The sequence below is a fragment of the Ceratosolen solmsi genome, unplaced genomic scaffold (assembly GCF_000503995.2).
Source record: "Ceratosolen solmsi marchali unplaced genomic scaffold, CerSol_1.0 scaffold7, whole genome shotgun sequence".
NCBI classification, from domain to species: domain Eukaryota; kingdom Metazoa; phylum Arthropoda; class Insecta; order Hymenoptera; family Agaonidae; genus Ceratosolen; species Ceratosolen solmsi.
The window spans coordinates 532,048-555,307 of record NW_011948413.1 but is presented as its reverse complement, the minus strand read 5'-3'; the positions used below and the strand labels follow the sequence as shown (position 1 = coordinate 555,307).

Sequence of the window (23,260 nt, the reverse complement as noted above, 5' to 3'; positions counted from 1 at the left end):
CACTTCAACTTTGCGTTCGTTGTCTTTTACTCTGGCGCACCCCACTTGCACTCAATACTGTTTTTTTCTTACAAACACGCTTAGCAGCACTCAACAGCCTTCTTGCTTCCCTACTCCTTAATAACCCATGGGTACTCATGCCTGTCACTGAAATATCAGTGTGCACACATATGAATAAAAGAAAGCAATAGAACAAGGCAGAATAAGAAGATTTCTTTCCGTAGAACTTTCCGTATTCTCGAAAGAGGCTGGGGATAACGAGCAACCGGAAAGAAAGAGTGAACAAAACGGGATTTCTTTGGGTTGTGCGTAAAGAAAATATCGAGTTCCAACATTCACAGGTTTTACCTAATTATTTTATTCTCTATTTAAATATTTTTCTTAATTAATAATGAGGTCCAATTCTTTAATATAATTTATATAATTTGATTTTCTTAATCTTATTTTCTCTACATCTCTACAACAGTTGTCTATAACAGTAAGAACTACAATAGATTAGTAATAATAGTAATGATATTATATTTAAAATATAATAATGTATCTCATTTATTATAAAGTTAGTTTGGTAAATACTATAGACTTTACTTTTTATGATTATTTTTATAAATAATTAAGTAAATTTTAAATGTAATTAAAAAAACTGGATACTATTATGAAATTTATAATTTACTGAGTTTTGAACTATATCGAATAATCATATTTATTTTAGATGTTGAAATAGTTTTAATATTCGGAAAAATTATATTATTCAAAAGAGGCTGAGCTTGCAAATACTTTGCACCACAGGATGCGATCTATGTTACTGGGCTACGTGTCATATTGTCGACATTTTTGTCAACGAACTATTCCCTCTATTATTTATGATTTCTTATCATTTTTGACAAACAATTAATAAGTTTTTGTGATTAATTGATTGATTTATTACAAATATGATTATACTTATTTTTTGTTACCGTCTTTTACCCTCTTTTATCCTTAAACAAAATTCTAATATTTAATGAAAATTGATTTTTTACCGATAAAGCAACTGTGACCCAAATACCTGCTGACAAACTATTGAAATTTTGGGTAAACCTTACAATAACAAAATTCTTTTATACTGATAAGTATACATAGATATTTTTATACATGTTTATTTGTAGATTTTCAAAATGATTTAAATATGAATCTACTCACATTAATATTAAATGATTAGAATTTTAGATATTGATCGATAGAATGTTCTCAAGTATGTTCGCATATAAAAAGAAAGTTTAGACTACAAATGAACATGCATTATTATAAACCAACTTATTGCACACAGAATCTTTTTATGATATAATGTTTTGCTCAAAAAAGTAAAATATTAAAATTTATATATACAAACAGTTAAAGACACTCAAGTATTATGTAATGCTATGAGCATTTGCATTTGCATATAGAAAAATTATTTCGATCGATGTTTTATAATATTAATTTTCATTCCACTACAGGCAATAATCAGTAGTGCATTCATCCCCTCATCCTCAGATTTTATACGATTTTTTGCTCCAGTGAACCGACTTCCAATTCTCCAGATAAATTTTTAACTGTTTTGCTCCGTATTTCTGCGTATTCCATCCCCTCAACAATAGCTTAGAGTAGTCAAAATTTTAGTTTTAATGGTCTCATGGCTTTTCAAATCCTTTCTTCCACTTTTGTAATTAAAAGTTAAATTATTGCTTTGAGAAAAAAAATAATTATTAAAACTTATTCGAAGTATCATAGTAACAGAGTAGACAAATATATTGACTGTAATCGTTCTTTTGTAAATTCAATTAAGATCATGTCTTATTTTACCATGAAATCTTACACTCATATTCAGAAAAATAGAAATTGGAAAATTGTACTAATATGCAACGATTTTATTATAGATTATACGTTTATTAAATTTAAACTTTGTAAGTGGTATATATCCATATCATTGATTTAATTTTTACGAACGTTAGCTAATATTTACACTATATTCAACAATTTTTCTCAATTATTCTTAAAAAATTTAAAGAAAAAATTTAATGTATGAAGGTAATATTTAAAAAACATTGTTGTAGAGCAAGACTATAAAACGTGACTATATTTTAAATACGATTATTTAAAATTTTTTTAAATAATAAGTTTGATATTGAATATCCCAATAATTTTTTTACATATTCATAATTAATATCAAAACAATTTTCAAAAACATTAATTTTATTATTATAAGATTAAAACATCTTTATTATGATGATGATTACTAATAATAAGGTGTAATTATCATTTATAATTTATAAGTTTATCATTTATCATTTATAAGTTACTAAACTGTACAGAATTAATTTTATCCAACTAGAATTTATGCAGATTCCTTTAAAATGTTATAATATAAAAATAATATATTCAATGAAATTAGTATAGTAATAATTATGTATTGAAATGATCTGTATTTTGTCTTTCGATTAGTACAATAGATAAACTTAGTTTTCAAAAGTATTAGCAGTTTGTAAAAATTTGCAGATATCAGTACAATTTATAAAAAAAATGTTATTTTATGTACTTAGGCTATATACTAATCAAGTATATATACATATATTATACAAGAAAAATATGTAAATTTAATATGTTGCAAATCAGATTGATATTTTACAAATTAATAGTATAATCATTTGTGATAAAAAGATAATAATTTTGTATATTTATGTTAATTATAAAAAATTGCATTAACCTTCCAAAGCTAAAATATATCTATAACTATTTAAGATAAAATTAAAATTTAAAGTTTATTATAAATATTATAAAATATAACTGTATATTCCTAAGATGTAAATATTTTGCAAAAAAATTTGTTAATAATACTTAAGAAAATAATATTTAACAATAAATAAAAGTATTTTTATTATTTCGTTTTTTTTCATTTTATAATTTAAAAAAAAAAACGAACTACATTTTTAATAAATGGAAAATTCAGAATCAGAAGTATAGTATTGTTTGAATTGTATTATAGAAAGAGGATTTTTTTTTTTTGAATCTGTATTAGTCTTTGCAATGACATTAAGCCATTGACATACAATTAATTTTAACAAGAAAAAAGAAAATTATAATTGCATAATACTAATTAAACTGTAGTAGTTATACACAATCTGTATACTAACTAATAGCTATGAAATACTACGATTTTCTGTAGTGGAAATAGCCACTAATATAGAGTTAAATATTTTATATTAAAAGGTACATTTTAATTATTTTTATATAAATTATATATATAATGAAAATCAGAAATAATAACGATGCCTACATTGTTTATTATGTCATTATTAATAAAATTATCTATAAAACAAGTATTTAACAAATAATAAATTAGTATAATGTAATAATAATTGTAATTAAAAATTGCTTTTATTTTTTTCCCCGTTAATTCTCAATATCTATTTTTTAATTAAATGTTAAAGAAATTAAAACTAAACATTTATAGATATAAAGTTTCTTGAATATTTTTATTTAATTTTTTTATTTTCAAAATGTAAGACTATGTACACTGTCTTTAAAATTTAGCAGACTAAGGGAACAAAAAAATAAAAAAAATAGCTGCATCGACAAATTATTAAAATATTTGTTGCAATTACGTAATTACGTAAAATTTAACAATTTGTGGTCAGTACTTCTAAAATGTCTCTACAAAAACTTTAATATACGAATTACAAATAAATAATACGAAATTAAAAAATAAATTTACTCTATCGAAAGTGCAGTATAATTGTTTCTTCATTTTTCAAAAATATCAATGGGATAGAATCGTAATTTTTAATTTATTTTTACAAATAATATTAAATACTTTATTTAATTAATTTTTATTAATTATTATATAAATAGAGTAAAGAAATAGAGTAAAATAAATGTTTGTATTTAATTTTTTTATGAATATTTATTAAATTAAAATAAATAAATGTAAGTCATATCTGTTATTATCTAGATTCATTATGAATGATATAATATAATATATATACAATAAATACTACAATAATTTCATAAAAATTTTACAAATTTTATGTATAAAAGCTATAGTATGAACAATTTAAACGTGGCTGAATTATATTTTTACATTGTTGTCAGTTTCTGGCCAGCTTCTGATTCCTGCAAGAATGTATACAGATTTTCTACTTCCCTACGCGAGAGAACTTATAGATGTATAAGATCGCAACTCTTAAGCGCTATATATATTCTCTCTCTCTCTCTCTCTCTCTCTCTCTCTCCACTTTGGATTGTCGAAGTAATTTACTGATTCTGAGGTTACATAATCGAGGGTTGCCCTTGTACCAATCTTGCTTTTCATTTCTCTCGCTCTCCCTCTCTCTTGTTCTCTTCGTTTGTATGTCTTTTTGCAATCATCACGTATGCATATGTACGCGCCTATCTTAGAGAAAGAGCGAAAACAGACATAAGTTTACAGCTATTCAAAATCGGCGATACTGCTATTACACTTAAATCTTTTCTATGAAGTTAATTGTTTTTACTGATCTTGCTCTTACTTTCCAATATCTTTTCCTCTTTTTTATTGGGTTTATATTCAATAATTTAAGAGACATGCTTTTATTTTAAACTAAGTTTATAATGATGCTTTTCATAAAATGCTTTTTACCCATAAATTTATATGTGCGAGACTTCATTAATTATATTTAATAATTTTAAAAAACTTTATAATATAATGTACATTTAATTTGATGGATTATTTCAAAATATTTTAGCATATCTCTTAAAATATCTTCAATTCAAACAAATTTTGAAAATACATAAACCTTTCTTATTAAAATAATGAAATTCTTAATAATTTGTAAATGACATAGCAGGGACATCAACATCTATCTTGTGAATTCTTAGCTTAAATCTTTAAAACAGTATAAAAATTAAGAATATATTATAAATTATGAAGTTAAATGCAATAATTAAATAAAGTTAATTTTAAAACTGAAAATAGTAATATTAGAAGAAATTAGATTTTTAATGAAAATATTGAGTTTCGTTTAAAAGTAAAGAAATATTCGATGTACAGAAAAATTAAATATATAAAAAAAGCTTTGATTGTGTTCTATAAATTAGGTTATTAGCTTACACTATTAATTGGCTTACCTTATTAAATTAAATTATATTTATGGCAACATCAACATTTTTTAGTCCTTTTAATTATTTAATAAAATATAGAATCTTTTATATATATTTGTTATAACTTATTTATTGTGTGTATTAGTTTTTAAATCCTGGATATCATTCTATATTTTATAGTACTTACTTGAATTATAATTAAGCAAATGTTGAATAATATTATCAATACTATTGAATTAAAGGTGATTCAATGAATTTACTTAATATCATTTATTTATGCCATTTTCTATTACGTATTTACGCGATTAAAGTAAATAAAAATAATACATTCTGTTTTCAACCAATTTCGAAAGATGTCAATGAAGAGGGGATATGTATTTATAGGTGTCAAGAATTTTTTCATAAAAGGATGAGAAAATTTGATATACAAGAGTCTTCTTTACTATAAAACTTGACAAAAAGGCCATGTCTAAATCATTAGAAGACTTTGTACATTTCCTATCGTATTCATTTTTTTTATCTATTAATTTGTGATTTATTTAGATTAATTACGGTCTATATATAAATACATTTCAAAACCTTTATATAAAACATTTATATTATACATTTTTATAACTTACCAGTTTTAATAAATAGTAAATAGGCTTTATAAATATAATAGATACTTTTATAATCAAGCATAAATTTAAAATTATAAATTTTTAATTAGTTTATATTTTATTTTATTAAAATATTTTATTTCAAATACACAGTATTATATTTATCATGCCTAACAGTTATTTTTAATTTCTTTGAAATATTGTATATAATAATGATAACATTTTACAATTGAAAGAATAATAAAATAATAATTCTCGATTTAACAGTGGTATGTTATTTTATTTTATATTATCTATTATTCTTAGTTATTTTTATTTTTTAATATATTTTTAAAAAATACAAATGATCGTAAATAAATTTTCCAATTTATTTAAAAAAAAAGTATAAGTATTTGTAATGTTTTTATACAATATAAAATAATCAGATAATAAATATTTATCGTGTTTAATTTTGTTATCTAATAACCTACTCTAACATACATTTTTTGAAAATTATTATTTTCAAATAAATAATGACTACATAGTCATAATAGTATTAAAAATAGAAATTTTAAACTAAAATTTAGTATTAATAAAAAATCTACTGTATACAAAATTTACATTGTATAATTGTATAAAATTGAATTTAAAATATATTAATATATCAAAAAAAAATTTTTAATATTATTACAATATTTATGATAATTGCAAAATAAAAATATTTTATAAACAAATACAAAATAAAACATTTCTTCATTAACATTTGTATCAATAAACTTAATTATTTATCATATTCAAAATGAAGTATTATTTATTTATTTATGTTATTATTATTATTATTGTTATACATAGGTTCTTCCGTAAATGTAAATTTTTTTAAAAGATAATTAGTAAAAATTCTTAAAAGTAAAAAATTCGATGGAATCTATTAAGTGTACATACTTTCGAATGATTTCATATAAAATTTCATTCTCCTAGTATGATAATCTTTGATTTGAAAGATGCTACAATATCTTAGTTAAAAGAATCATCTTAAATAGTATCAATGTACGTATTTTTATTTTATTTTTATATTTATAAATATATAAATTGTTGGTGCACTATTTATATAATTACTACACTAGTAATTTTAATTGTTTACACATGTAAATAATTATGAATACGGTTTTAAAATGACTCAAAGCTTACTAAATTGTTGTATAATGAAATAGCCGTTACTAATCGACATTGACTGGCATTAAAATTTATGCTATTCAATACTTATAGGTATATGAAAATAATAACATATTAATATCGAAGTAATTACAATAAATAAATAGTTACAATAAATAAACATAATACTGATAAAATTATTCCAATTACAATAGTAATTTATTTTAATTATTAAATCGAACTGAATATAACAACTGAATATAACGAAATAACGACTATGTGTAATAAAGATAAAGCTAAAACTAATACAAACTTTGTAAATGATCATATTTGAAGTAGTTCTAGAAATATCAATAATTATTATTTTTTCATATTTATATAATTGGAAATATAAAAATACGGATTGAGTACAGACAAGTATTATATAAAATTTTTTAAATAGTTAAGAATTCTTAATAATCTTCTTAATTTCTCTTTATTAGTCTCAAATTAAGAAAGATAGAACTTCCAAAATAATAATAAAAATCCGACGAAATTCTAAAATTTTAAATAAAGACGAAATACATTTTAAGTATTTATTATAATTAGTAAAATAACAATTAATTATTAATAATAACTGACACAGGAATGGATCACATCGAACAACTAATAATAATGAAATATCTCAGAAAAGCATTTGTCGACTAGCACGTCAGTGGCTGAATTTAAACAATTAATAACATTAAAATTTTACTGGTTAAAAACATAGATGAGCTTTTTTCCTTCTATACAGTTACCGAGATATAGTCACATAAAATCATCGAGAAGGTAGTTGTTTTTTTTATTCCATTCTCACATAGACATAATAACACGTAGGCATAATTTTAACATAGGACTATCAATTAAATTATTAAGCGAGAGTACATTATCTGCACTATAACCCATTGCAAAAGTCAAGATAAAGGATACTTTTTTTAATCAGTCATCTATATTATGAAATGACGATTCACACAGTTTTTGCACTTTTCACGAAAATTTAACGAATCTCACATTTTTTATTTATTAATTGAATTAAAAATTTCAATTATTTAAACAATTGCTCGAATAATTGAAAGCAAGAATTAATGTACAATTAAAATATACTTCAGGATGATCAATTTTTATTTTGAGATAATGTTTCTTTCTCATTATAAATAAGAAATTATTTATTTTAAAGCTATTTAAATATGTAATTCGACTTCTAATATTTTTATATAACCCAAAAATATATAATCACCTTTTTCGATAATATTTTCAAAATTAAATTATTATATTATTATTATTATTATATTATTAATTTAATATATGTTAAATTAATTAAAAGCACGAATACTTAATTTGATTACTTCTTATTAAATTAATAGAAAACTTCGAATAAGAACAATTTTTTAATCATATACTTTATAATTAATATAAGAAATAATTATTTTCTGGATAATAAAGACAATGTTATATTTATTTTGTATTTAGAATAATAGTATTTATAATAATATTAAATGCTGTCATATACTAGGTTTACAGCGGATCTAGTTATCATACAAGTTATGTCTGGATTCTAAATATTATAAATGATCATACTACTATACCACAAAAACACTTTTTCAAGTATTCTCTATCACAAATTTTAACCTTAATAAAATACAGATATGTCCTTTTAAGAATTTCTATTATTCGACAATAAATATATATATTCAGATAAAGTATGCATTAAAAATAAATAAAAATAATTTGTTTGAATATTAATCATAGTTTTAAATCTGTTTTATAATATACAGCATAAAATTAAAGTCATAAGGAAAATACAAAAATTTAATTTATAAGAATAAATTTATTAAAGTATTGGAAGTTTTAAAAATTTTGATTTAAATGTAATAAAAAATCAGATATTTAACTTTGATTGAAACTCCCATACTAGTCATTTCAATTTTTGCATACATATAATAATAATAAAATATTGCAAGATTAAAAATTTCAGTTACGAAAAAAAAGAAATTATTTTATGTAACGCAAATGTAATTTGATCAATATATGTGAATGTGCAGATGAATATTTGTGTTTTCTTGCTCATTTTTATGGTTATAGAGAAAAATTGAACTTACATAATGACTAAACGTATTATGATTATATAACTACATTTTTAATACATTATGTTGCTCAACAATTCTATACTCATAACCTCTATGATATATATATATATACTTAAAGAAAAATTCTAAATAACAAAGATGCTAACTATAGTTATTTTAATTGTTAATTTAGCATTTATTTGTTGATTATGCAAGACTCATTAAATATGAAAATACCAATTATTTCGTGTATTCTCTGTTATTATTAGAAAAGTACTCTATTTAATCAAACTAAGAAATGCATGCTCAGCTGCATACAATCTTCAAAAAATCCTATTATTCAATAAGTTTCTCCTTTTTTAATCTCTAAAATCGGAACTTGCAATTATACCAGTGTAGTCAGCGATCCTTATCAATCGTGATACATATGAATTTTTCCTCATATTTCCCAATATTCTTAATTTTTATTTATTTTAAAATTTCGATTGAAATTCGCTTTTTGCTTTGATTTCGTTTTCCACGATATTCTGAGTTTAATTCCTTTTGAGTTGATTTGTCCCTCTCTACGAGTAAACAAGAGCAGGACGGGATGCCGTGGGGTGACTCAATTTTTGTGGGGGTTGTATCGACCGCGTCGCACTGCGGGGCTTTGTTTCCCACCTTTAACTGGGTAAACGCACGCGCAGTAACTCTCTCTCCCACTAGATTCAAGTTTATTCCAGTTATATCCAGATATTCGATGCGCGCGCCACTCAGCGACGTTACACTTCTTGATTACTTCGAACTTCTTCGCTTCAATGATCAACTATCTGCACATACGCACAGAGAAAGGTAGTATCTGGCATCTATCTCCTTTTTTCTATTGTTCGCCTTTTTTAGTATACGAAATAAAAACTAGACCTAATATACTCAGATTCTAAACTAGAAAAAAATTTTGCATTATCGGATGAGCCCTTTAGATCGATTACGCATATATATTTTAATTTTTTATAATACATTTAACCCAATATTTAACTCATTTTCAGTCCGTTTCTACAAATTTAAACAGAACCGATGGATTTTGAAGGCTTAATAACTTAAACCAGTAGCAAACTTTTAGCTTTGCAAAAGATAGCCCGTAGCTTTGATGATTAAGTTTCCAAGCTATTTATTTTTTTCGGTTTATCTTTTAGAATCTCTAAATAAATTTGTTAAAGTAAAAAAATAATGACGATGTTAGATTCATAATTAAGAAGAAAATGTTAATTTTTAAATTAAATTGTAATAACAATTTTCTCCTTAAATCTCTTTTTCTATACTAATTACTATTTTCATTCTATTTCATGTGAATGTCTGAATTTCGCGTTATACGGATAAAATTGTTTATTAATAGTTATTAGTTATAAATAAATCAAAAATCATATGTCCCAACAATTTCATAAAATACATATAATATAAATGTTATATAAAAACAATTAAATTCTCATAAAATATACATAGTGTAAATAAATAATTATTCTATTACTTCGAGTATTTACACGCCTTTTTTTATTTTATGAAGACACTCTCTCTCTCTCTCTATCAAGACTCTCAGAATCTGTACACTTTGAATGTTGTATAGACTTGACCATTATACATTAAATATTATAGTTATATTTTGGATTTATAAAATGCTGTTATTTACATAATTTTATCCCATACAATCAAAACTAATATTCATTACGAATATATTTTTTATATTTATCGTAATTGATCATAACTAAGTAATAATTGAAATACATATATAATAAATTCAACTATTATTTTTTCAAATTTAAAGTTAAAGCTACTTTTGTACAATTTATACTTTATTTATAATTCCATTTTATAGTTTATTTAAATAATTCATAAATATATGAAATCGCATCAGAGAAATAGTTGCTCGCTATTTTTATTGCAAATGTTTTTGAAGTTTAAATTTTAAATATCACTGAATCCAAAAAGTTTATAGTAATTTGATTCAAATAATTATATGCATTTAGTATAAGGCTTTTATACTTATTACGCTTTGTTTTATCAAATATAAATTATATATTAAGAAATAGACTCTATCAGTCCTTTAAAAATATAATATGAAGTACGGTCAATTAAATAGGCATCTTATACATTATAATATAAAGTAGATATTATTTATAGCAAGAATATTTGTTACATTAAAATAAAAAACGTGATTTAAATATCATGCTGAATTGAAATTATCGGAAAACTAGATATACCTAGACAATTAAGTAACTTTAATTCTAGTGTTTGATTTATTAGAAATAATCCAAATTTAGAAGTTATTGTTTTCTTTTTATAAAAATAATAGTTTTATTTTATAATATACTTAATTTTTAAACATTTCTATTACACTTTGTAGTAGGAATGTTACGGTACGCGTTTAAATCAATTAGTTTTTCGAGTAAAAATAATGATATCTATTATTATTTATAGTAATAAAACACGTAAGAATACTAATAGAGTAAAAAGTAATTTACACAAGATTTGCAAAAGTGTATATTATCTCTCTTATAGAAATAAAGTGAAAAAATCGTTACTCAACTGAAAAAAAATAAAACAACTATTAAAAAAATCATTAATAATGCTGCAAATTTATAACTTTGGAATTAACTATCTTTCTTTCCATTCATCAATTTCATATTGAATCGAATTAATTATTTTCCTTTTTGTATATTGTCATATTGTAATTTTCAAAAATAGTACAGAATTAAATACACAGAGTCTGTAATTTCTTGTGCGTCGTTTAAAATTTGTTAACTTGTATTGATAATTCGGTATTTTTATTTAAAATATATTTCCATCTTATCACCTTTGCTATTGTTATATTGATACTTATGTTTACATTTAATGATTTTTAAACTAAGTCGCTTATAATTTTAAGAAAAGCTATCGATTCTATTAATTTTAAAAATAATATCGTAAAATTATCGTATTAATTGTAACTTAAAATATACTCAATTTTAATATACATCTAGCTAACATTATTGTATTATTATATACATTCCTTTCATATAAAACAGAATTTTTCAATTCTTATCTTCTCTTCAAATTGAAAACTTCAAAATGTGGAGACTAATAATATATTCATGAAATATATATTATATATATATATGTAAATATTTATACTAAATATATTATTATTGATACAGATAAATATTATTAGTAATAGATATATTATATATATATGTATATATTTACATTACAGGAGTAGTATATAAAACTTTAACTACTAATCTGTATTTTTAAGTGTTCTTATTCAAATATCTAATTAAACATTTTTGTTCTTTTTCTTACTAAATATATTCTTATTTAGATTAGTACTATATTGGTTTTAATTATAAAGTACACGTAGAAAAATAAAATAAAAGATAAATAATATAAATACATTTTCAATAGGAATAATGTAAACTGTCAATAAATCAAGTAGTTATTGTTTTTTTGAATTGTCTTTAAATTTTCTTTGATTAAAATGACATTACATAAATTGCATTTAGGTTTGAAAATTTTCAGAAGAGAAGAATTTTAAGGATTAATTTTATTTGCTTTATAAATATAGTTTTATTTTCTAATAAAATAAAGCAATATGCAAAAGCAATAGAAAGTAATACAAGTTATAGATGCAGTAATATTATGTTTAAAAACAAAATATAAGCTTTTACTTTTTAATTGTAAAATTATTTATTATATACAAAGAAGCAATGTAATATAAATAATGAATGGAAATAACATATTATATTAATGTTAAAGTAAAATTTTATATTAAACATATATGCAGCTTCAATAATCCACAATAAAAAAATGTATTAATAAGTGCTTCTTTATCCATGATTTGAATATAAATTATTAATTTTATTATAACTAGGTTAGGCTGTAATATATAATAATTAAGTTGAAGTGTTAAGTTGAAAAAATTTGTAAACTGTATATATCTTTTATTTAAAATATTTGTTTCCATAAAACAGCTTATAGAAATATTAATATACTCTTCTTATCGATGCAGTAAGTAAGCGAAGCACCAACAAACCAACCAAACCAACAAATATAATAGATTGCTTATCTATACTTTAGACAATAGCTTAGAAGCAAATTGAGAGAGCGACTTGGTCGTATGCGTTTATACATACGGTGGGTGACGTTTCAATGACTGAGTCAAATTTTCACTCTGCAAATGAAGCAGACCGCGAATATGTTACGCAGAGCATAATATAATGATCAACATTGATGCATTACGCTCCGATTTTCTTGTACGAAGGTTTGGTTAAATACTTCTAACTTTGGCTTTATTTATACAACCATTAATATATATTATCATTTTGATCCATCAAATATTGCATTGGAGGAAAAGGGGGGTGTTTTAATAAAAATATCTAAAACCATTCTAATAGTATATGGTATATATCAGATTGATTAAATTGAAATAATATGACTTTATTATTTTATGTTATAATTATTATATTGTAGTTTGGTGTACGTATTTTTTATAACAAAATTGTACATATTAAAAAAAACAAAATATTTGCGTTACTTACGTATACTTCTATAAAAAAATTAAATGAATAATATTAATAATAATTTATCTTTAATATAAAAATATAATATAAAATTATTATAACTCCAAAATATAAACTAACAACTCGATTCCAATAATATCCTAAAATAAAAATAAAACAAAATGACGAATAAGAAATATTATGGTAAAAACGGAAAAAAAATCAAATAAGAATATCAATTTTTATAAATGACAGAAAAGCCTTGGAAATATATTAAACAGTATACTGTACAAGAGTTTAGAACTATCACGCGGTGAAATTAAATTTACATCGATCGAATACACAGGATTTAAAGATGGAGATGGATGAACAGTTTGTTGTTTCCAGTTTACTGTAAGAGATATTTCTTATGTTTATCATCTGAAAATACTCTTTGCCAATGAATAATTTAATTTTTCTTCGTCTCTTCAGGATATTTTACAGGATGATATATGATATCCATTAATTTTGTCGAAGTTGTACATTTCATATTGTATAATGGTTTTCATCATTGTTGGTTTTCTTTCTTTAATATTTCTAATGTTCTTTTATCTGATTACATAATAAAAAGCCTGAAACTATTAAAGAGATTTGTTTAATTTGTAATAAATAAAAAAGTCTTTAATCTGTCTTACGAATGAATAATTATAATTTAGACATTTGAAAGAAATATATCTAAGAATAGTGTAATAGTAGCCGCTTATAAAATTTATTTACGTTAAATTAATAATTTAACTAAAATTTATTTCATTAAATGAAATTATGTATATTCAATTACATTGTTATAACATATTTTATAACAAAAATAGTTAACAAATGTATTTATAATAAAAATGTATATATAAATTCGATTATGAATTGTAATATTAATAATACATTTACCTTATATAACAATTATTTCATACGTATTTGGGCTAATAAATTAAATAAATATTTGAAAACTTTTTATTCGAGATATTAGTCTTCTTTGTGAAACATTTAATTGATATTTTTAATATCATCCAAATAATGGGATAAATGTTAATTCAATTTTAAGATATTCAAATAATATTTGCTGTAAAAAATAAATATCCTTTTTTATAATCAGTCTACATTAATTAACTTTATAAAATGCTTATAGAATTATAAACATTTAATTAAAAAACAATCACAGCGACACCAGTGACAAAATTTAAATGCATACATACTCCTGTATTGATTATTTGAGTACATCAATGAACAACTTATATCAGAAATATCAATAAATATCAATAAAATGCACCATAAATGTATTTTTCAATATATGCGACATTGCTTTATTCAAATACGACTAATATTTTAACGACTCAAAAACGTGTATGTACAAAAATAAATCAAGTACTTTATTGAATGTGTTATATTTCAAACATAATTTCAAATATATTAAGATTATAATGAGATTAGATATAAGAAAAACTAAGGAAGCGGCCAGAACATCTAGAAAACCATTAACAAAAATTATAAGTAAAAAATAATAAACAAACGATGGACTATTGTTCAGAAACTTTATATCAATTCATTATCAATAAACTTATGGTATATATTACTGCAACTTTTATTTGTAATTTAGATATAATACAGTTTTGAAAATTCGTAAAATCTAACATTGTGTTTAACGTGCAATGAAATTAATATTTAATCATGTAAAAATTTACATAAAACTATGTCCACTTATTAAATTATTTTACTTTTTCTAATTATATGAATTAAAAATCTTAATCTGAAATAACCAAAATATAATGTTATTTCCTTGATTTATATTATTATAGATTTATAAAATTAGATAATGGTATATTGTAAGATACTGTAAAAATCTTAATTAAATGTGTCAAAAAAAAGTTAAATTCTATAATCTAATAGATGCAAGATTAAGCATAAAATAAGGAAACCCGTTTTTATTATAAGGAACGCAAAAAAATTTTTCGTTTAAATTTGTACCAGTGAACAATCGAATTTTTACATTTATCATTCCAACAGCAGTTAATGGACAAATATACGAGTGTCATAATTCTTTGAGATAGAGTTTCCTAACACTAATAATATTAATAATATAAATCCTTATAATAATTATATAAATATATAATATCCTGTTTAATTTGATTGTCAGATCATGCTTAAATATATTTTTAATACCACAGTTACATTAAATTAGGGACCAGCTTAGAGCCCCTATCATTTGAATTGTGATAATTATGTAAATATGCAATACTTCCGTACATAAGAACATAAAAAAATTTGTAAACTAACATATATATAATATTAATATAACATATATCACTCAAACATGTAGGACATACTAATCTTAGTAAGAAACCTACTAAATATTAATATACGTATTTAATACAATTTTAATTTACAAACAATTTAAATTCATTTTTATTCATGTGTAAGATTAATTCAATGTTAATATACGGGAGTTTAATGACAAAATTAAGTTAAAGATATAATCTTTTTAATGTTATAATTAGTGAAATTAATTGCATAATTTAGATAGGATATAATAATTATGTTTTATTTTAAAAATATAAATTAAATTTTAATTCTATAAAAAAAAATACATGTATATATAACACATGTATATTGTATATATATCTATATATTTACAGCTATCTTTTCCATAAGAAATAAAAATCCTGTAAAATAAATTTAATAAATAAATATCCCTAAAATCTATATAAAATAGATAAATTAATTGTATATTAGCATAATTATGAATATAAAAAATTTACAATTATAAATTACACTTACTTTGCTTAAATTTAATTTTAGTAATAGTTTCATATACAAATATTCACCATAAGATATGTATATTTCTCGAATAACCAATACACTAAAAGGATAATATTATTTTAAATATTTGTATAACAAAATCTATTTATAATATTTAACTAGCACATATACTTTTAAGAAATTTGTTAACTTCTACTGGTTTCACTGTTTTCCTTCAACAGTACCGTATGACAATATACTTAATATTACATTTAATAAATGTATTGTAATATATGAATTTTTTTTACTTAACCCTTCAACTATATATTAATTCGTATTATATTATAAACTATATTAATATTAACTATAATACTAATTAAAATTGGTGAACAAATAAGAAAAATTGATTAACATAGCCTTTTTTATGAATATCTTTTAAGATTATTGGTAAATTTTGTAAATTTTAACCCAAATATCACTAATCTAGCCCTTATATATATAAAAACATTATCATCATTATTATTATCGGTACTATTATTATTTATGCAGAGGTCATTTTATTATTAGTCTTTAAATAATGAAAAAAAAGTCAAGGTTAACAACGCCTCGGTCTCACCGATTTAGAACGAGTATCCAATTTGATTGTATATCATATTTAATTAGATAGTTATAATGTTTATAATTTAATTTTAATAATTTTTATAATAAAACATTTCAAACTCAAAAAATATTACCCCTTTATATTCGTACTCTCTATTCCATTCGAATATTCAGTTATAATTATGACGGAATATAATAAATACGTTCACTGCATAAAATCTTTAAAAAAACGCGAGAACACGTAATCTGTTTCCGGATCTGTAAACTGCAAAAAATGTTATGAATCCGTGCTTTTAACAACTCTCTCTTTCTCACTGTCACTCAATCGCTACGAACATATAAAAAACCACCAGCATTCTCTCGCAGCCTCTCACTTCTCCCATCTCTCGTTTCGCAAACTGGGGATCGATGCACCGGTACACGAAACTACCAGGTCGGAGAACTCGTTCCGACAGCATAATAAGTGTAATGAAATAACGAACGAAAGACGTAATCGTCCACGAGTACATATAATTATTTATTTCTTCTGTTTTTTTTATTCTTACTGTTCATCTATTTTTCAAGTAATGTCTTGTAATATTTATAAGTAAAAAGATAATCAAATATCACATAGACTTCGTATTATATATGCACTAATTAAGTAATCAAACTCACAAAAATATTTTATTAAAATTTATAGCTTCTATTCCATAGTAAATTAGAAGTAATTGTTAATTAATACTAAACATAAACTAATAAAAATATTTTCAAATTTTACAATTGATTTTTATAAATATAATATTTTATTTTAATATGATTTGTATTTTAAAATTTGTATTTAACATTAATATATTGTATTTTAAAATGATTTATCTTTGTTTAATATATTAATTCAGCATACGATTAATAATTATTAATATACTTTGTAAAAAATATTCAACAAATTAAAATATTTATAAATTCAAATAATTCATCCAATTTTAAAGTTGATAAATTAGAATGAAAAATAGATTTTTTAAATATTTATTCTATAAATTACTATATTTTATTAGTTTGAAGTTAGATATATATATTCCTGGCTTATAAAAGATACCTAAGTTTTCATAAAATTTTATATATATTAACCTAGTACTTCTTGCTTAATTTGAGTGTTCAGAAGCAAGAAACGATTAAGTTTTTCTTAATCCTTTCTTAATTTATTAAGTAGGAAATAACATTTAGTGCAGAATAAGCAGAATAAGTAAGGACAAGAATAAATCGGAAATTGACAATTCTTTTATGGCGGAAGTTTGATAATGTGAATACATATACTTGTTCGGTCCATACCTTGCTATTTCCGTAAGGAAAGAACCGCATCATTGTGAGAACACGAATTTAACGATGACGGAATGTATACGAAAATACTGCAACGAATTGCAGTAATACAGCTTATTTTAGCATATATTACATCCGAACACAGGGATCATAAATAGAAATAAAATCGCTGATCAAAAATTCGTCGTTTTTGTGGAGTTCTAACAGAACTATGGTAAAATGAATGGGTTTTATGCCAACTTCTGCGGTCATAAAGGATAGAGGTATGAAAGAGAGAGGGAAAAGGGGAAGATAAAGTTGCAGGCGGTCTTCTGACACACATAGACTCGTTAACATAACGACGTAATGGCTAATTTAGCGATAATGAATGTGAACTGTATCATTCAAATTAGCATTGAAGGTGAGACAGGCCGTCCGATGAATGCTTCGCACCATACAACTTAAAGAAACGAAATAACTAGCTACGAGATAACTGTGGCTTGTATTAATGTTTCTGCTACTACTGGCAATGTTTCTATTCGTCTATTTTGGAAAAATGCGTCAAACATCTAGTACTTAGTCAAATTGATTCACTATATTTCTTTTCTCATTGGCAATTTCTAAATCAAAATATGTAATTCAATCCATGGTCAATATTTTTTCAATGCAGTGAATAAAGAAAAATTATAAAATTTAAACCATTTGCTTGTTATATATACTCTTAAGCAATAATCATCTTTCATTTTAATTTTTATCTATATCTCATAGATATCACCTTTATCTATTTTGATATATAATAAAATAATCATATAAAAAGTTTAATATATAATTTTTTATAAGTCAGAATGAAGTAATCAATTTGACGATACTTTTTATAAAATGAGAAACAATATATCCGCTCATCTAAAGTGAGCTTTCGCTGATAAAAATATTTATTTTATGTTAATTGTCGCTCGTATTAATGCTCATTTTCACTGATATCAGATGATACCACCGATAGCACCGAATAGTGAACCAAATAATTGATAGTAAATAAAGCAAGAAAAATAGATCTGTGAAGCCAAGGAAAATTTTAATTTTTCATTAATATTGTACTACACGTTGTTCCGGATTTCATATGTATATTAAGAAAATAGAAAAGAGGTCATACGATCTGATTAATAAAACTGATGCACTAATGAAAAAAAATTAATAAATATAAGAAGATCCTGCTTCCGAATTGATATACCTAGAACACACCCAGTGGCCTTCTGTATAGATCATGAAAAAATGAAAACTAAGTGAATCGGTAGTCCAATAACTTCCAAAAAAAAACGTGCAACTTGGAATGAGGAGACCTGTTCTTAAGTAACCAATAATGAATAACAATAAAAAACATATTCACGTTATTATCTAAATTGATTTTAAGATACTACGAGGCAAAAGTTCGAAATGAATTACGTCGGGCCACGCCTGTAAACTTAACGCGAAAGTCTTCAGTGGCGTTATCTCACGACGAAGCACCGAGACTTGCAACGCTAATACATATCAGGGAAGTATCAACGTTACCGGATGCCCCGCATTACCGCCGATATTTTGTCGTCCCTTAAACTCGTAATAATGTCTCCTGAAGTACAGCCTCTTGAATACTGTAGAACTGTCGATGTGACCATTTAAACAATTATAGTTTTGGATACGGGAAATTAATTGATTTTTTTACTATTTTATTATTGGCTTGTCAAGAGACACTTTATAGAATACATACTATCAGTAATTTCATTTATTATTTTATCCAGGTTAAAATATTTTGCTACGTAATAAAGCGTAAAAACAGTTGCTTAATTTTATGTCCATTGAAGAGTTACACTTGTAGTAAAGAGATTTTTTATTTATTGATTTTTGTAATTATTATTTCTTTAACACAATTGGTAATTTAGAATGAAAAATTTCAGAGTGAGACAATTATTGTATCAATGAATTTTATAATTCCTACTGGTGAATGTTTTTCAAGAATTATTTCTTCTAGTTTGATAATTGATTAGTTAGATTTATTATTAATTTATTACTATTATCAGATAATTGATTGATTAGTTTGATCATTTTTTTACTACACTTTTAATCTGTATTATGCTAACTGCAATAATTTTTTTAATATTTAATAATCTTATTATTTAATAATTGCATAGCTTATTAATATTGACAACGATTTAATGCAGTTATATTTGTGTAAATAAAACTCTTTATAAAAATGATCTTATATTTATTATACAAGTAGTAAAGAATGTACAATTTACTATGAATGTACATTTTACTATAAATATTAAAAAAAAAAATTCGTTAAAAGTTGGTAAAGCTATTTTCTATATGGTACTGTTCATTTATAGATGGAACGAATTTGTTGTGGTTTATAATAAGAATGTAGATTATTTATAATCAATGCAGGTTTTCTGAAAAAATATTATCTACAATACTATAATGACAATCCATATAAATACATAATTTTTGGCATCGTTATTGTTAGTGTTTATATCGATTATGAATTTCTTTGCAAACAAATGTAATTATACAAGAGATACTACAGTGAAATTTTTACTTGTACAAATTAAGCAGATAACATATACAATAAATTAATTTATGAACTCTTCCAATCTTAATTTATTTACTTATTAATATTATACTGTTTAAGATCATAAGTTACTAGCATTATTCATATGAAACCAATCTGTGCATTTTCTATACACGAATAAATCAAGATTTTCGATTTACAAAGTTGAATGTTACAAATATAGTAATAATATATTATTAAAGGCATGCAATATTTAGTAATAAAATAAAATCCTGATAATCTGATTTAATATAAATCAATAATTATTTTTATTTTCTCTTATATTCTTAAAAACTCACAAAGGACAGTAAAAATGAATTAATATTATAAATAACTAATACGTAATGAAAAATAATAATATTAATTAATGTTGAACTTCGTATAAAATTTAGCAACTAATAATATATTGTAACAGAAAATTAATTTTATTTTAATTCAAATAAATATGAATACAAAAGAAATATATTTATAACATGTGCTTATCAACTGAATGGTGAATTACATTTCAAATATAATTTATTTATACAGGAAAATAATTAATTGCACAAAATACGTGTATGTATTGCACCCTTTTAAAAAATCACCATCAATATTATTTTGATTAAATAATTTGGAAACAATGCCTTAATTATCCTAAACATTAAAAGAGCAGGTGGTCAATGCATTGGTTAGTTTAAACAGAAGCAATTTAAACATATACAACACTTTTTTAGATTCCGATTACCGAATTCTTCAATAAATACAATCAATTATTAACGATTTTTAGACGGTCAGTAAAATCACTTATAATATATATATTTATGAACATATAAACATACTATTTTCTAATTAAAGAATTTCTAATTAAAAAATATATTCATTATACATCATTATTAGATATTTTTTAATCTAGGTGTTCAATGATAAGAAATTAATCACAGATAATTTAAGATAATTAATAATTAATTTATTAAAATAATTAATATATTTTATATTATTAAAACCAAATTCCAATAATAATTTGGGTGTTTATTCATTATAAATATTTAAACAATTAAAGAGTAAATATTTGAAATAAGACATTATATTTTTAAAAATAATATTAAAATTAGAAAAAACACATCTGTTAGCCATATCTAAAATTACATTTACAATTTTTTTATATAAATTATTATATCAATTTGTAATTAAACCATAATTGAAAAAAGGGTTAAAGAAGGATTGAACTGCAACCGTTGATAAAACGGTTTGCTTTAATTACGAAACTAATGCAAATGCATAAAGCTTTGAATTGGATATTATTTAATGTTCAGCTTTAAACAAAAAACTGCCCCAAACGTTTTATAAACGTAAATTTGATTAATATATTCTTCTTCATTGTATCACTCTTTTTCAAATCAACAATGGAATTTCCATAATACCCGATTATATATAAACACGAATTGGAAAACATATACTTTGATTTGCAAATTTTCTAAATCTGAAAATTGTTCCATGAATTGTTTTACGGACAATAATTAATATAATTAATTATTCATAGCCATTTTCGAGACAGAGAAAAAACGAAAACGAAAACATCAACAACCTAAGGGTACAGATATGATGTAACGTCCCTTTACCTAAACATAACAGCACCTACGCAGCAGATAGAATTTGTAAGCTTCTATAATATTCGACTCTGAAAAACAGAGTCGGGCCTATCGGGATTGCGTCCTGTGTCACTCAGAGCAGCCGCAACCGAAAAAGACAAGTGGGGCCATAGATCAGGGTGTGGTTGACAGCTGACAAGTAACAATTTCTATTACAAGAAGATCACGGATTATAATGATTGAAAGAGATAAAGGGAGACTCTACTACGCTTTGAAGTATTAAATGTAGCTGTAATGTATCGCTGTTTAGTGTATTTATATAAAGAGGTTCGGCGTCGCGTGTACTCACGTCGCTGTTATTTGACTTGGACGCCATCTTGACAACAGCGATGACTGTTGAATCACCTGTGGCGGTCTCTTGCCGGTACCCTTGATTTGGAGCTCGAATTTAAGCTCGGGAATAGTGCGAGCCGATCCACCTCAATCTCAAACGGAATCTTCTTCGACTCACGTTGTCTTTAGTTACTGCAACTGAGTTAACCTTAAAAGTGTAGAAGATTACACTGACACGCACAGTTCACAATATAAACAAAAACACGCTGTTGGTACTTAAGCTTATTGTTTCCTCTCTTAAACAATTAGAGTTTCCTCAGGAATACTGCAACGACAAATGTCGCTTTACTCGAACTAGAAAGTAGACCCACACAAATGCGTACGAGAGCGCAGCGATACTATGTCACATCTCTTCCATCTTTTTCTTGTAGTAGGCACAAGGTAGAGGAGTCTATATCTATCTCTTTTCTCACGCGCCCTCTTTCTCTCTGTGAAGCATATGTTGCGTGAAATCCACGGGCCAGGTTCACGCGCATTCATCCCCACCTACGGCCCCCTCGTGTCTACGGTTTGTTCTACCTCCCTCTCTCAGCCATTCCTATAAAGGCACAATAATCTAGGGTTATGAGATCGTAATGAAAAAAATCATGTTAACAAATGTAGGTGAACACAATTAATATTGTGCTAGACACTGGAATCATTGAGAGTTTAAAGCGTAAGAAAG

At 23.6% G+C, this 23,260-nt stretch overlaps 1 protein-coding gene across 4 annotated transcripts in view; it reads right to left on the bottom strand.

The window, feature by feature from the left end:
* Atpalpha (sodium/potassium-transporting ATPase subunit alpha) overlaps positions 1 to 22,931 on the bottom strand; it is a 70,142-nt gene extending 47,211 nt beyond the window's left edge. For all 4 annotated transcript variants that reach the window (XM_011505661.1, XM_011505654.1, XM_011505683.1 and 1 more), the window contains exon 1: positions 22,553 to 22,931. In XM_011505661.1, the coding sequence (XP_011503963.1) occupies positions 22,553 to 22,579 (27 nt within the window). In that variant the 5' untranslated portion in view covers positions 22,580 to 22,931. The remainder of the gene's footprint in view (positions 1 to 22,552) is intronic.
* Positions 22,932 to 23,260: the final 329 nt, after the last annotated feature.